This window comes from Arachis ipaensis, chromosome B06 (genome assembly GCF_000816755.2).
Source record: "Arachis ipaensis cultivar K30076 chromosome B06, Araip1.1, whole genome shotgun sequence".
Classification (NCBI taxonomy): Eukaryota; Viridiplantae; Streptophyta; class Magnoliopsida; order Fabales; family Fabaceae; genus Arachis; species Arachis ipaensis.
Genome location: NC_029790.2, coordinates 1749681 through 1764741, shown reverse-complemented (window position 1 = coordinate 1764741; position 15061 = coordinate 1749681). Strand labels below are relative to the sequence as shown.

At 37.6% G+C, this 15061-nt stretch overlaps 1 protein-coding gene across 3 annotated transcripts in view; it reads left to right on the top strand.

Moving 5' to 3' along the window:
* LOC107645212 (protein SPIRRIG-like) overlaps window positions 188–15061 on the top strand; it is a 17359-nt gene continuing 2485 nt past the window's right edge. The window contains exons 1-18 of one of the 3 annotated variants that reach the window (XM_016349187.2): window positions 188–628; window positions 1107–1176; window positions 1286–1371; window positions 1954–2089; window positions 2182–2235; window positions 2625–2792; window positions 3207–3398; window positions 3483–3548; window positions 4246–4360; window positions 4598–5772; window positions 6014–6713; window positions 6800–6902; window positions 7000–8108; window positions 8206–9838; window positions 10043–13099; window positions 13924–14226; window positions 14502–14808; window positions 14908–15054. In XM_016349187.2, coding sequence (XP_016204673.1) covers window positions 483–628; window positions 1107–1176; window positions 1286–1371; window positions 1954–2089; window positions 2182–2235; window positions 2625–2792; window positions 3207–3398; window positions 3483–3548; window positions 4246–4360; window positions 4598–5772; window positions 6014–6713; window positions 6800–6902; window positions 7000–8108; window positions 8206–9838; window positions 10043–13099; window positions 13924–14226; window positions 14502–14808; window positions 14908–15054 — 9567 coding nt within the window. In that variant the 5' untranslated portion in view covers window positions 188–482. Of the gene's footprint in view, window positions 629–1106; window positions 1177–1285; window positions 1372–1953; window positions 2090–2178; window positions 2236–2624; window positions 2793–3206; window positions 3399–3482; window positions 3549–4245; window positions 4361–4597; window positions 5773–6013; window positions 6714–6799; window positions 6903–6999; window positions 8109–8205; window positions 9839–10042; window positions 13100–13923; window positions 14227–14501; window positions 14809–14907; window positions 15055–15061 lie in introns of those variants that run through there. The other 2 variants (XM_016349186.2, XM_021103677.1) reach the window with 2 other exon arrangements.

Genomic DNA, 15061 nt, shown 5'->3' with positions numbered 1-15061 from the left:
ATAAAAGTTACTACACGCGAATCTCTATTATATTCTCTAACTTTTTGTTATTAACATTAACAAAATCTTAAGAAAGTAGAATCTAGATTCGATGCTGACGTGTGTGAAAAGTGATCATAAATTAATTAATGTTAATTAAGTTATAACTAACATAGTCATAAAGTATAATAATGTTATTTTCCGCGGCAGATTACGGAGGAAGAAACAAGTTCCAAAATAATCAATCACGTAAGACGCAGAGTCGCAGGCAGAAGAAAACACAAACAAACCCTTTCTCTCATTCTCTCATTTCTCAATTCATTTTCTTTCTTTCTTCTTTTCCAGAGAAACACACGAACATCAAATACGAATCTTGAAAACCTGAAAAGAAAAAAAAAAGAAACTAATTTAAGAATTAGATCTTTCTTCTATGATTAATTGATGCCACCATTGTCATCGATGCATTTTCATGCATAATCTGAAAAAATTGGGGGAAGACGAGGATGAAATGGGTGACATTGCTTAAGGACATCAAAGACAGGGTTGGTCTCACTCAACAACCGCCACTTCATTCTTCTTCCTCCGCTTCTTCCCCTACTTTTCGCGATGCCAATGCCTCTTCTTCTTCCTCTTCATCTCCTGCTTCCAGGTTCATTCACCTTTTCTTCTCTCTTCTCATTCACTCATTCCATTTCCTTTCAATTCTCGTCGTTCCTATTTTTCAATGTCAGCGACTGTTTAGCTACTTTTCAGGTTTTCCCTTTCAAATGCTAGTAATATCAAAGTTTTTGCACTGCTTTATTTTTGCAAGTAGGGTTTTTACTCTTTCAGTTATCGAAGCTTAGCTACATCTGCTTTGTGGATCCGCCTGTAAATTTTGATATTCGAGCATAAGACTTCACCAAATGCTTTAAGTTTAATTTAAATGCGCCAATTATTAACTTAACAAATCCGTGCATTGCTTGATGCTTACAAAGATGTAAAATTTTATGATCATGTAGTAGTCTAGACAGAGTTTAGATCAGGTCCTGCTTTTTCTTTTCTTTTTTTTTGGGCTATATTTTCAATGAGTTCCAATCATTGATTGTGGTGTACTTGTGATCATGATCTTTCAACCTTCAAATCAGGGAAAGGCATGAACTGGAATTGGAATTCAAGAGATCTTGGGATGCATTTCGGTCATCCAGCTCTGAGAAGGTTCTTACTTGTCCTTGTCTAGTTTCTCCGATGGTTTAGTGGATATTTCATCTAGTATTATATGTTACGGTAAATGATGAGTTGCTAATCCTTCCTCGTTTACTTGCAGAAAAAGGAAGCCGCCTTGAATTCTTGTGTAGATATCTTTTGTAGACTAGTAAAGCAGCATTCTAACTTAGCTCATTTACTTACAAGGTAACAAAACATTTTCTTTTTTGCTTCATTGTATTCCTGTATTATACCTGCCTTATTTTATTTGCGGTAGGGTAACTTGTGATGAGTTGCTAGTTACTATGAGTTTGTGTTAGGCACACTGCACACATAAAATGTTTAACTGGAAGCTCATATTACTGTTAGTTTTCCCTCTTCTGGTGCATGGTACAGTAATGCTACTTATGCTTTTAGCTGTACATATGTAAGCATTGATGAACGTGAAAAGGCTTATATTTGATCGACATAACTTAAACAATAAGATACTAGACGGGCTTAACTACGAAGTTTGTTATGTTGTTGTTGCTGTTGGAGAAGATGAAGTATTTACATTTGCATTCTTTTATGAGTAAATTTAAATATATAATATTACAAAGATAAATTTGAGTACTTAAGAGTTTATTTGTGGTTTCCTATTTCTTTCTCCAATGATCTTGAGAAAAACTTTCTGATAATATATTTCCTGCCTATATATATATATTTGCAATGCTTTTGGAATCTAAAAATTTCTTATAGATTTTCATGATTGGAGTGTGATAACTGATTTTTGATGTTGTTGGTGCACAGGTTAGTTGAAGCCCATATATTCTCTTTTGTTGTTGGAAGAGCATTTGTAACAGATATAGAAAAGCTAAAAGTCAGCAGTAGAAAAAGATCTCTAGATGTTACTCAAGTTTTAAAGTATTTCTCTGAAGCCACAAAGGTTTGACTTAGATGTTGCTTGAAATATTGTGGCCCTTTTCTTTAGTTAATTATTTATTTTAAAATTCACTATGCTACCCTTATGTGCAGAAGGACATTAGCACTGGAGCAAATTTATTGTCTGCATTGGAAATCCTAGTTTCTGGGGTATGCTTCTCAAAATTTTGACAGAAACCATGCATGTTTGTTTTCAATTGATGCTTATTTTGTGCTTTGATGAAATTCTCAGCTTTTGTTAATATTGGTGAAAGGAGATCTTGGGTTGTCATGCTTTAATAATTAATGATTTACTTTAGAAATGGCTATTTAAAAAGCCACAGATTACTTTTATTCCCTGTTGTGAAGAGTGTCGACTCATTCAGCTAAATGAGGGGAATCAAAAGTTTTGCTCAAAGAAAAAGCAGACAGTATTTAAATTAAAATTTTAAAAATTTGATTATTCCCAACAGTGATGACTGCTTTGCCATTAACAATGACTTTGAAATCTGTCAAGTTTTAAAGCAGCAGTGTTAACCTGTATATATATATTTTTTCAGCCTCTTGACAAGCAATCTTTGCTCGACTCCGGGATATTCTGCTCTCTTGTTCATATTCTCAGCACTTTTTTAGACCCTGATATACCCTTTCAACAATCAAATGCTGAAGGGCCATCAGAGTTGCAAAAATGTGATAGTGGCGAGGTTGGGCAAGTTCGCCAGCTTGAGGTTCCTTTCTCTCCCTGCTATGCATACGTTTATGTTTGTTTGTCCGCGTGTTCATTGCATTGCATGCCTGCTGCTTGAGGCTTGGAAATGGAATATTTTCTTACTCTGTTGGTGACAACCTTAGCTGTGAAGACTTTTGATAAATTATGTGATGAAATTTGATTAAAGATTTTAAGTTCCTATTGCTGTTATCTCATAATCTGTGTCTCTATATATCCTTAGCCCAAACCTTTTTGGAAAAGCTTGATTTATTTGTGAATAATAGGGGTCCTCAGGGGGTTATACTTGTGCACGTCATTTTTGCATCAGCAACAACAGCCAGTGTCTTGTACTCTTTTCCATGAAGTGGGTTCAACTATTTACTTTCAAGCTATTTTGTAAATATTTCCCATTCAAACTATTTTACTTATGCAGGTAGAGGGAAGTGTTGTGCACATCATGAAGGCACTAGCAAGCCATCCATCAGCAGCACAGAATTTGATTGAGGATGACTCACTTCTGTTGCTTTTTCAAATGGTGTCCAATGGGTCTTTGATAGTTTTCTCTCGCTACAAGGAAGGACTTCTTCCATTGCATTGTATTCAACTTCATAGACATGCTATGCAGGTGCTTCAAAAATGTTTTATGAATATTGTAGTTTGATCTGGTTTTGTTTGTGGCATATTCATGTTGTTGCTTGTATAATTTTAGATACTTGGTCTTCTTCTGGATAATGACAATGGAAGCACAGCCAAGTACATCCGAGAGCATCATCTGGTATAATTGCTAGCTTTCAATCAACTTTCTTTTGTAAGTAGAAGAGGGTTATCCCACTAGTAACTATGAGCACTGTTTTATTTTTTTGCAATGTTTCCAACTTCCCCCCAGTACTTGCATAAGCCAATTCTAAGGAGAATGATGGGCTCATTTGAAATGGTACATTATTTTATTTTCCCAGAACAGAAGCTTTTGTGCTTTCTGGCTCTTGGCTGGCGTTGGTGTATTTCTGGGATTTGATTACTGCTACATGGGTGCCCTTGTGGCTACTTTCTCTTGAAATCTTAATATGAAAGGAATTGCTTCTATTGATCCATGTGGATGACCCAATTAGTGGACATTGGTGGTGGTGATCCATCCTGCACAAAAATAGAAACAAAAGGAAAATAAAAAGCCAAATATAGTAGCAAAAATCCAAAATAAATGATTCATACTTGCCAAGGGAGGCTAGCTTTGGTGTAGAGTCTGAAATATATTGTCTCATTGATTGTGTTGGCTGATGATGCTATGATGCTCTTTTTGCTCATTAAAATTAGTGTTTGAAGTGTTTAAGAAATATCAATTTTATGCCAAAAGGGGGTTTAAGTACAATATCATTGTTCTAGCATGATACTAATACAATATTGATAATGGCTTATATTGTTGATGATTACTTTATTGATAGTAATATCTTGTCATTTATCTTTCCTCCAAGCAGATAGAAATTCTTTTATTGGCTGTGAAAGAATTTGATCCTCGTAGTGGTGATTCTGCATATACCATGGGCATTGTTGATTTGTTACTTGCATGTGTGGCATTGTCGTATAGACCTGGTAATTTACTGTTCATATTTTTGGTTTTCCATTTTAATATGTTTCACAAAAAAAGACGAAAAGAAAAAAAGAAGAAGAAGAAAGAAACAGAATGACTGGGGTTTCCATAGATGTATTAGTAGCAATTATCATGGGCTAAAATCTGGTTTAAGTTGTCAAGGCTTTATGTTTACTTGTTTAGCCACCCCAATATGAATTGCATGTGGCTAGTTCTGATACCTTATATTTTATTTGCAGAGGCTGGTGGTGTCAGACTGCAGGAGGATGTTTATGATGCCCATGGATATCAGTTCCTTGTTCAATTTGCACTAACTGTTTCGAACATGACAAATAGTCAACACCTTTATTCTTCTAATTCTAATATGTCTAATGATGAAGATATTCCTTCAGATGGGTTCCAAGGTAGCACAGGAGAAAGTTTCTGTGAACAAGAAAATTCCTCCCTTCAGTCAGTTCAATGCCTTTCACCCACATTATCTAGGTTGCTAGATGTTCTTGTTACGCTAGCTCAAACAGGGCCAAATGAGTCTCCACATTCTTATGGAGGCAAGGGCTTTAAATCTTTTCAAACCAAGGGTAGTAGTCGTAGCAGAAGCAATGCATTATCTTATGATTGGCCTGGAGATGAACTATGGGAGAAGGATGATGGTAAAATTAAGGATCTTGAAGCAGTCCAGACACTACAAGAGATTTTGCTCAAAGCTAATAGCCAGGAACTGCAGGCCGAAGTATTACATAGATTGTTTAAGATTTTTTCAGGCCATATAGAAAACTATAAATTGTGTCAGCAATTGCGAACTGTTCCCCTTTTAATCCTTAATATGGCTGATTTTCCTTCCTCTTTGCAAGAGATAATCTTGAAAATTCTTGAGTATGCTGTGACTGTTGTAAATTGTGTTCCTGAGCAAGAGTTGCTTTCACTTTGCTGTTTATTTCAGCAACCAATAACATCAGAATTGAAGCAGACAATACTTTCTTTCTTTGTAAAACTCTTGTCCTTTGATCAACAGTATAAGAAAGTTCTGCGTGAAGTTGGTGTATTGGAAGTTCTATTAGATGATTTGAAGCAACACAAGACTTTTGGTCCCCATCAACAGCGTACTAAAACCAATCTGTTCGAAAAGGAAAATAGCTCTAGTAGCCTCCAAAATTCTCTGGACAGTCAGGATGTTATCACTTCACCCAAGTTTAAGGAGTCTGGTGCTGCAAAGTTCCCTATTTTTGAAGCTGAGGCTACAGTGGCTGTTGCCTGGGACTGCATGGTATCTTTATTGAAGAAATCTGAGGCTAATCAAGCTTCATTTCGCTCAGCTAATGGTGTGACTGTCATACTTCCTTTCCTGGTGTCTGATCTACATCGTCCAGGGGTCCTCAGGACACTGTCTTGTCTCATAATTGAAGATATTTCACAGGTTTCCTGGCAATTTTTGTTTTTACGTTTTTGTTTCTTGCCAATATTTCTGATTTGAAAATTCGGCTAGGGTTTGACATCAACAATCTTGCTATAAGTGCTATAATCAGATAAGAAAATGAATTGGATGTCTTAAAAGTCTCAGGATGAATCATGCCTACAACATTATTGTACTATTAAATTGTTTTTTTTCTTAATTTGATATAGCTATGATGACTATCTGTTCATAACTTATACACCAGGCTCATCCTGAAGAATTAGGTGAGTTGGTTGAAATTCTAAAAAGTGGAATGGTGACCAGTGCTTCAGGGTCCCAATACCGACTTTCCCTTGATGCAAAATGTGACACTATGGGAGCTTTGTGGCGAATGCTTGGAGTTAATCACTCTGCTCAAAAGGTTTTTGGAGAAGCTTCTGGATTTTCTCTTTTGCTTACCACACTTCATGCCATCCAATGTGAGGGTGTGGAATTGGACCATTCAAAATTGAATGTTTACATTAAGGCACTTGCATATCTCTTGCGTCTTGTAGCTGCTGGTGTATCTGACAATGCTGTAAATAGGATGAAGTTGCATGCTGTTTTATCTTCACAGACTTTCTTAGATCTTCTTTCTGAGTCTGGCTTAATTTGTATGGAGCATGAGAAACAAGTCATTCAGTTAATGTTGGAACTTGCACTTGAAATACTGATTCCACCATTCTGGACATCTGAGGGTTTCACAAAATCAAATGATATTGACAATGGGTTGTCTCATAATCTACTAATGACTCCATCGGGTCCCATTAATCCTGATAAAGAGCGAGTTTACAATGCCGGTGGTATTAGAGTTTTGATTCGATCATTGTTACTCTTTACTCCCACAATTCAGTTAAAAATGTTAGAGTTAATTGAAAAGCTTGCTCGTGCCAGTCTCTTCAATCAGGAAAACCTTACCTCTATAGGTATGCAAATTTCTTAAACTTTTAGTTTACAATTCTCCATGATTGTATAGTGGTGTTTCTTCCACGTTTTTTTCTGATATCTATAGGTTGTTTGGAAATTTTGCTGGAGACCATTTACCCTTATCTTACGCATTCGTCTCCATTTCTTTCTTATGCATTAAAGATAGTGGAAGTACTTGGTTCCTACAGGTAACGTTCATATTCAATTACTGTAATATAAGAGTTGTAATGCTTTTAATGTGCTCCCTTGTTTAAATGTCAATGAGGCATAATTTTTGTTAATTAGGCTATCTGCTTCTGAACTACGTATGCTTGTGCGATATGTTCTGCAAATGAGGCCAAAAAATGCAGGTCCCATAACTGAAACAATGGAGAAATTAATTCTGATGGAAGATATGGCCTCTGAGAATGTTTCTCTAGCACCATTTGTGGAGATGAACATGAACAAGGTTGGGCATGCTGCCATTAAGGTTTCCCTGGGTGAAAGATTATGGCCTCCTGCTGCGGGTTATTCCTTTGTTTGTTGGCTCCAGTTTCGGAACCTATTGAAATCACAATCAAAAGACACGGACCTTTCAAAACCGGTCCCTTCAAAGAAGCGATCTGGCTCTAATGGATTGCACGAGCGGCATATGTTAAGGATTTTTTCTGTTTGTGATGCTAACAATGAAAATACAACCTATGCTCAACTTTATCTCCAGGAGGATGGTGTTTTAACTCTTGCAACAAGTAATTCTTGCTTCTTTTCATTTTCTTGTATAGAATTTGAAGAAGGAAGATGGCATCACCTTGCAGTCATCCATAGCAAGCCAAATGCTCTTGCTGGGCTCTTCCAAGCTAGTGTTGCATGTGTATATCTGAATGGAAAGCTAAAACACACTGAGAAATTAGGATATTCACCATCTCCAGTGGGTAAACCATTGCAAGTCACTATTGGGACTTCAGTTGGTAATGCTAGTGTTAGTAACTTGATGTGGAAATTACGCTCTTGCTATCTTTTTGAGGAAGTGCTTACACCTGGATGTATTTGTTTTATGTACATACTTGGTAGAGGCTATAGGGGTCTCTTTCAGGACACAAATCTTCTGCAGTTTGTACCTAACCAGGCCTGTGGAGGTGGTAGTATGGCCATCTTGGAGTCTTTAGATGCGGATTTGACTTTGGCTACTAATGGGCAGAGACATGATGCTACTAGCAAGCAGGGAGATTTGCAGGCTGATGGGAGTGGAATTGTCTGGGATCTGGATAGACTTGGAAACCTTTCTCTGCAACTCTCAGGAAAGAAACTTATTTTTGCATTTGATGGAACTTCTACAGAATTTATTCGATCGTTGGGTAATTTTTCAATGCTCAATCTGGTTGATCCTGTGTCTGCAGCTGCTTCTCCTATTGGAGGTAACTAAAAGTAGAAACTGTTGCATATTTCTTTTCTTTTCTTTCTCCTATTAGAGCTGTCTTTTCAATATTTTTATTGTCGTTTTTGAGGTTGCAGGTATTCCACGCTTTGGACGTCTCTATGGAGACATTTATATATGCAAGCAAAAGGTTATTGGGGAGACAATTCGCCCTCTTGGTGGGATGTCACTAGTTCTTGCACTTGTTGAAGCTGCAGAAACTAGAGATATGCTTCATATGGCCCTTACATTGCTTGCCTGTGCACTTCATCAAAACCCTCAAAATCTAAAGGACATGCAAACATATAGGGGATACCATTTGCTTGCTCTTTTTCTACATCGTAGGATGTCATTATTTGACATAAAATGTCTAGAGATATTCTTTCAGGTTGCTGCTTGTGAAGCTTCATTCTCTGAACCAAAGAAGTTGGAAAATACTCAGTCGAAAGTGTCTCCTACTGCCTCTCTACAGGAAAACAATCTTGAGGAACATTATTTATCAAAGTTAGACGATAATTCTTCAGTTGGATCTGATGGAGACTTGGATGATTTTTCTGTACAGAAGGATTCATTTAGTCATATTTCAGAGCTGGAAAATGTTGATATTGTTGTTGAAACTTCAAATTGCCTTGTCTTGTCAAATGTAGACATGGTTGAACATGTCTTGTTAGATTGGACATTATGGGTAGCAGCCCCAGTTTCAATCCAGATTTCAATACTGGGATTTATTGAACATTTAGTGTGCATGCACTGGTACAAAAATCATAATCTTACCATTTTGCGACAAATGAACCTCGTTCAGCATTTACTAGTGACTTTACAAAGGGGTGATGTTGAAGTTCCTGTCCTAGAGAAGTTGGTTGAATTGCTTGGGGTGATTTTAGAAGATGGTTTTCTATCTTCTGAACTTGAAAATGTGGTTAGATTTGTCATTATGACATTTGATCCACCTGGTTTGGCTCCACGGCTTCCAATTATGAGAGAGTCAATGGGGAAACATGTAATTGTCAGAAATATGTTGCTAGAAATGCTAATTGATCTACAAGTGACTATAAAATCAGAAGATTTGCTTGAGCAGTGGCATAAGCTTGTTTCTTCTAAGTTAATTACTTATTTTCTTGATGAAGCACTTCATCCCACAAGTATGAGATGGGTTATGACTCTACTTGGTGTCTGCCTTACTTCCTCTCCGACATTTTCACTTAAATTTCGTACCAGCGGAGGTTATCAAGGATTGGCTCGGGTGCTTCGAAGTTTCTATGATTCTCCAGACATCTATTATATTCTCTTCTGTTTGATATTTGGCAAGCCAGTTTATCCTAGGTTACCAGAGGTCCGCATGTTGGACTTTCATGCTCTTATCCCACATGATGGAGATCACGCAGAACTAAAATTCATTGAATTATTGGACTGTGCAATTGCTATGGCAAAATCTACTTTTGATAGAATAAGCATGCAGTCAATGCTTGCTCATCAAACAGGGGATCTTTCCCTTGTAGCTGAGCTTGTGGAAGGAAATGCAGACACGGCTGGTGAGCTTCAGGGGGAAGCTCTGATGCACAAGACATATGCTGCTCGCCTTATTGGTGGAGAGGCATCAGCCCCTGCAGCTGCAACTTCAGTTCTTCGGTTTATGGTTGATCTTGCCAAGATGTGTCGCCCCTTTACTGCTGTTTGTAGACGTGCCGAGTTTCTAGAAAGCAGCATTGACTTATATTTTTCTTGTGCGAGGTTAGTTCTGAGATGAATTTTCCTTTATCTTCTTTTGGGTCTGTTCTATTGTTCTTCGGTTACATCTGTTCAATTTCCTACCTGTGGACTGTAATCATATTCTGATTAACTACTTATTGACTTTTGTAAGTTTGTGTCGCTGTTATCACTGTCCAACTGAAAGTAGATTCTTTTATATTGAACCAAATCTTTTATGACTTACAGGGCTGCACATGCTGTTAAAATGGCAAAGGAACTCTCTGCGGTGTCAGAAGAGAAAACAACGAACGAAGGTGATGATACTTGCAGTTCACAGAATACATTTTCTAGCTTACCTCTCGAGCAGGATCAGTCTGTTAATACCTCCACTAGAATTGGTAGCATTCCTCTTGTGCAGTTAAGTACTAGTTCCAATGAAATAGCTGCACCAAGAAATTCTATGATTGGTGAGATATCAGGGAATAATGTTACTGCATCTGAGCTGGAGTCAAATAAATCTATTCATGAAGATGTTCAAAGTATTCAGAGCTTTGATGGTGATAATGCTGATCAAGTATCTACTGCCTTCAGTGCGAACAAGTTCAGTTTCCGCAGTGCCAAGTCCAATTTAGAGGTTCTATCTTCAACAGATTGCCAGAGTTATGCATCCTTTTCCATACCTGATTCTCCTGCTTTATCAGAAAGGTCCAGCTCTAGAATTCTTACACCTTCTTCATCACGAGTTATTGCATTGACATCCTGGCTGGGAAATGCAAGCCATAATGAAACAAAATCTGTTTTATCACCCTCACTTTCTTTTGGATCTTCCACGTCAGTTGGGTATTTTGATCCATCTTCAGAGCCAAAATCTAGTTCTTATGGTCCATCTGCCACCAATGCTTCATTTGCTATTACCTCAAAGGTGCTTTTGGATATAAATGATGCTGGCTATGGTGGTGGTCCATGTATTGCAGGAGCAACAGCTGTTTTAGATTTTATTGCTGAAGTTCTTTCTGATTTTGTGACAGAGCAGGTGAAAGCATCCCAAGTCATAGAGAACATCTTGGAAAGTGTTCCTTTGAATGTTGATGGTGAATCTATGTTAGTCTTCCAGGGCCTGTGCCTTAGCAGATTTATGAACTTCCTTGAAAGGCAATTGCTGCGTGATGACGAAGAAGATGAAAACAAATTGGATAAGATTCGCTGGTCCTCGAACTTGGATGCTTTGTGCTGGATGATAGTAGATCGTGTATACATGGGTGCTTTTCCTCAGCCTTCAGGGGTGCTAAAAACTCTCGAGTTCTTGCTGTCAATGCTGCAATTGGCAAACAAAGATGGTAGAATTGAAGCTTCTTCTGGGGGAAGGGGACTCTTATCGATTGCTAGAGGAACTAAGCAACTTGAGGCCTATATTCATTCAATTCTTAAGAACACTAATCGAATCATATCATATTGCTTCCTTCCATCGTTCTTAATTTGTATAGGAGAGGATGAACTCGTTTCACACTTGGGTATACCAAATGAAACAAAAAAGAGAATGTCTGCTACTTCTCCTCGAGATGACTTGGGAATTGACATCAGCACATTCTTGCAATTATTGTTTGCTAATAGAAGAATTATATTCTGTCCATGCAATATTGATACAGATTTTAACAGCTGTCTATGTGTGAATTTGATATCTCTTATCGGTGATAAAAGACCGAATGTACAGGATATTGCCGTTGATTTGATCAAGTACCTTTTGGCACATAGGAGGACTGCCTTAGGAGACTTGCTTGTTGTTAAGCCTAGTCTAGGACAGCGCCTTGATGTACTTCATGGAGGTTTTGATAAATTATTGACCACAGGTTCATCAGAATTTTTTGAGTGGTATCACAATGCTAAACAGATTGTAAATAAAGTGTTGGAGCAGTGTGCTGCAAAAATGTGGGTGCAGTATATTGCTGCGTCAGCAAAGTTTCCAGGAGTGAAAATCAAAAGCATGGAAGGTCGTCGTAAAAGGGAAGTAGGGAAAAAATCTCGGGAAGCTTCAAAACTGGATTTAAGACACTGGGAGCAAGTAAAGGAGCGAAGGTATGCATTGGATGCAGTTCGTGATGCAATGTCTACTGAATTGAGAATTGTAAGGCAAGACAAGTATGGATGGGTCCTGCACGCTGAAAGTGAGTGGCAGTACCATCTCCATCAACTTGTGCATGAACGAGGGATATTCCAGCTCAGTAAATCCTCATTGGCAGAAGAACCACAGTGGCAGCTTTGTCCTATTGAAGGCCCATACCGAATGCGAAAAAAACTTGAGCGCTACAAACGAAAAATTGATACCATTCAAGATGATCTTGGTGGACAGTTTGAAATCGAGGAAGCAGAACTGTCTAAAGTGCAAATTGAAAATGGCCTCGAGGCGTCTGATTCAGATTCTGAAACTAATTTTCAATTTCTGACTGATGGGGTCAGACAAAATGGTCTGGATAATGAGCTGTTCAATGAACCTTTCTTTAATAAGTTGGATAATGCCGATGACATAGTTTCCGACAGGCATGAGTGGATGGATGACAAAGCTAGCAGTATGAATGAAACTAGCCTCCATTCTGCACTTGACATTAGTGCCAAGGCTAGTGTAGTATCAGTCCCATTAGAAGAAAGAACACCAGCAAGATCTGGTATCGGATCAGCAATGCAATCTTCTACCTTGAAAGCTGATGTGGTTGAGATACCAGATGATATATATGATAAAGAACAGCATAATGATGGTGATTACTTAATTAGGCCTTTTCTGGGACCATTTGAGAAAATACGCTATAAATATAACTGTGAACGGGTTATAGGACTTGACAAACATGATGGTATATTCTTGATAGGTGAATTATGTTTGTATGTTATTGAAAATTTCTTTGTTGATGACTCTGGGTGCTTCTGTGAGAAGAAATGTGAAGATGAACTTTCAGTCATTGATCAAGCTTTGGGTGTTAAGAAAGACAATACTGGCAGTTCAGATTTCCAATTGAAATCAAATTTGTCACGGAGCACAACAGCTAAGTCATGTGTTGGACGAAGGGCATGGGCCTACCATGGTGGTGCATGGGGAAAGGAGAAAGTACACAGCAATGTGAGTTTACCTCACCCTTGGCGCATGTGGAAGCTTGATAGTGTTCATGAGATGTTGAAGCGTGATTACCAGCTTCGTCCTGTTGCTATTGAAATATTCAGCATGGATGGATGCAATGATCTCTTGGTTTTTCACAAGAAAGAGAGGGAAGAAGTATTTAAAAACCTAGTTTCCATGAATTTGCCTCGGAATAGCATGTAAGATAAATCCCGTAAATATTTTCTTTTAGATTTTAAACTGTTGTCATCAATTTTTTTTCCCAGTTGATCAAGAAAATGCTGGTGATATTTTTCCTTTCGGAATTATTGCTTATATCTACTATCTATGACCTCTGTGTATGTGTGTGTTCATTTAGCATAATATTAGGTTAGTTGAAAGATTGAATAATTTACAGAGTATTTTATTCAGATTTCTTGGGCTCATTTGGCATTTGAAGCATTGAAGCCTATTTTACATTGGATGCTATTGAGTAGCCCATGCCTTGCATTGTAAAACTCTTAAGCATATTGCAATTATTTAAATACACATTTTATTTATTTTATCTTTTCGCATACTATAATTCATTTGTTTTTCAAACCATTATGGAATATGGATGAAGAGATTTCTGTTAGAAAAATAGTAATAAGGATATTGATCAGATTCAAGAACCCAAGAGGAAAGAAAAGAAAATTATAGGTGTGGAGAGCGATGGCTAAGCTCAAATAGAGAAAAGGATTTTAAATAGAGCACACATGCTGTCCGCTGGGTGTGTAAATCAAGGAGAATAGCAGAACACAATTATCCATTCCCAAGAATAAGGACCAAAACTTAAAATAAAAGGGTAGAATTTTGAAAAATTCTTGCAAGTCAGCTTCAAATGTGAGGACATGAAATGTGCAACATCTCCTGCACTAGTCTTTCTAAAGATGATTTGGTGTTATGCCATACCTTTAAGCTTTGCTTTCATGTATCTACTTAGATGCTTGTATATGTTTATTTATTGTTTTTACGGAAAAGAAATGATTTGTCTGCATCATGTCAGGTTGGACACGACTATTTCAGGATTGTCAAAACAAGAAAGCAATGAAGGTAGCCGTCTTTTCAAGGCTAAGTCCTTTTCAAAAAGGTGGCAAAGTGGAGAAATAAGCAATTTTCAGTATCTCATGCATCTCAACACCCTGGCAGGACGTGGATATAGTGATCTCACACAGTATCCAGTTTTTCCATGGATCCTTGCTGATTATGAGAGTGAAAATCTAGACTTGTCCAACCCAAAATCATTTCGCAGGCTTGATAAACCAATGGGTTGCCAGACACCTGAAGGTGAAGATGAGTTTAGAAAAAGGTTGGCCCTTACACATGCTCTTATAATTTTCTTGTGTTGAAATTTCTCGTTCATTGTGTATAAAATTACCTTAGGAATAATTTGCTAGCTGTTTCACCGAGTTCCAAAAGCATGCTAGCAAATATCTATGATCATAAACAGAATTAAATTGAGATCATCCTGCAATTACATATATAAGACATACAAATTGTAAAGCTTTTACATTTTCAAGAAACTTATTTGTGTAGCAACCCTAATTAAAGCATTCTCACATTAATGTGCTCATTCTATATTAGATACGAGAGCTGGGATGATCCAGAGATACCCAAGTTTCACTATGGATCTCATTATTCTAGTGCTGGAATTGTCCTATTCTATCTTATTCGCCTGCCCCCATTCAGTGTAGAGAATCAAAAGCTTCAGGGGGGGCAGTTTGACCATGCTGATCGTCTTTTCAATAGTGTAAGGGATACTTGGTTAAGTGCTGCTGGAAAGGGAAACACATCTGATGTGAAGGAATTGATTCCAGAATTTTTCTACATGCCAGAGTTTTTGGAGAACCGGTTCAATCTTGATTTAGGAGAAAAACAATCTGGCGAGAAGGTTATCCAAGCCAAATCATAACAAGTATTTTATAAGAGTATGAGCGCCAAAGTGCTGATGTTTTGACTAGTGAATTTAATCATGATAGTTTTCTTTCAGGTTGGGGACATTATCTTGCCTCCATGGGCCAAAGGCAGTGCTAGAGAGTTCATTGTGAAGCATCGGGAAGCTCTTGAATCTGATTACGTCTCAGAAAATTTGCATCATTGGATAGACCTCATTTTTGGATATAAACAAAGGGGGAAGGTGGGTT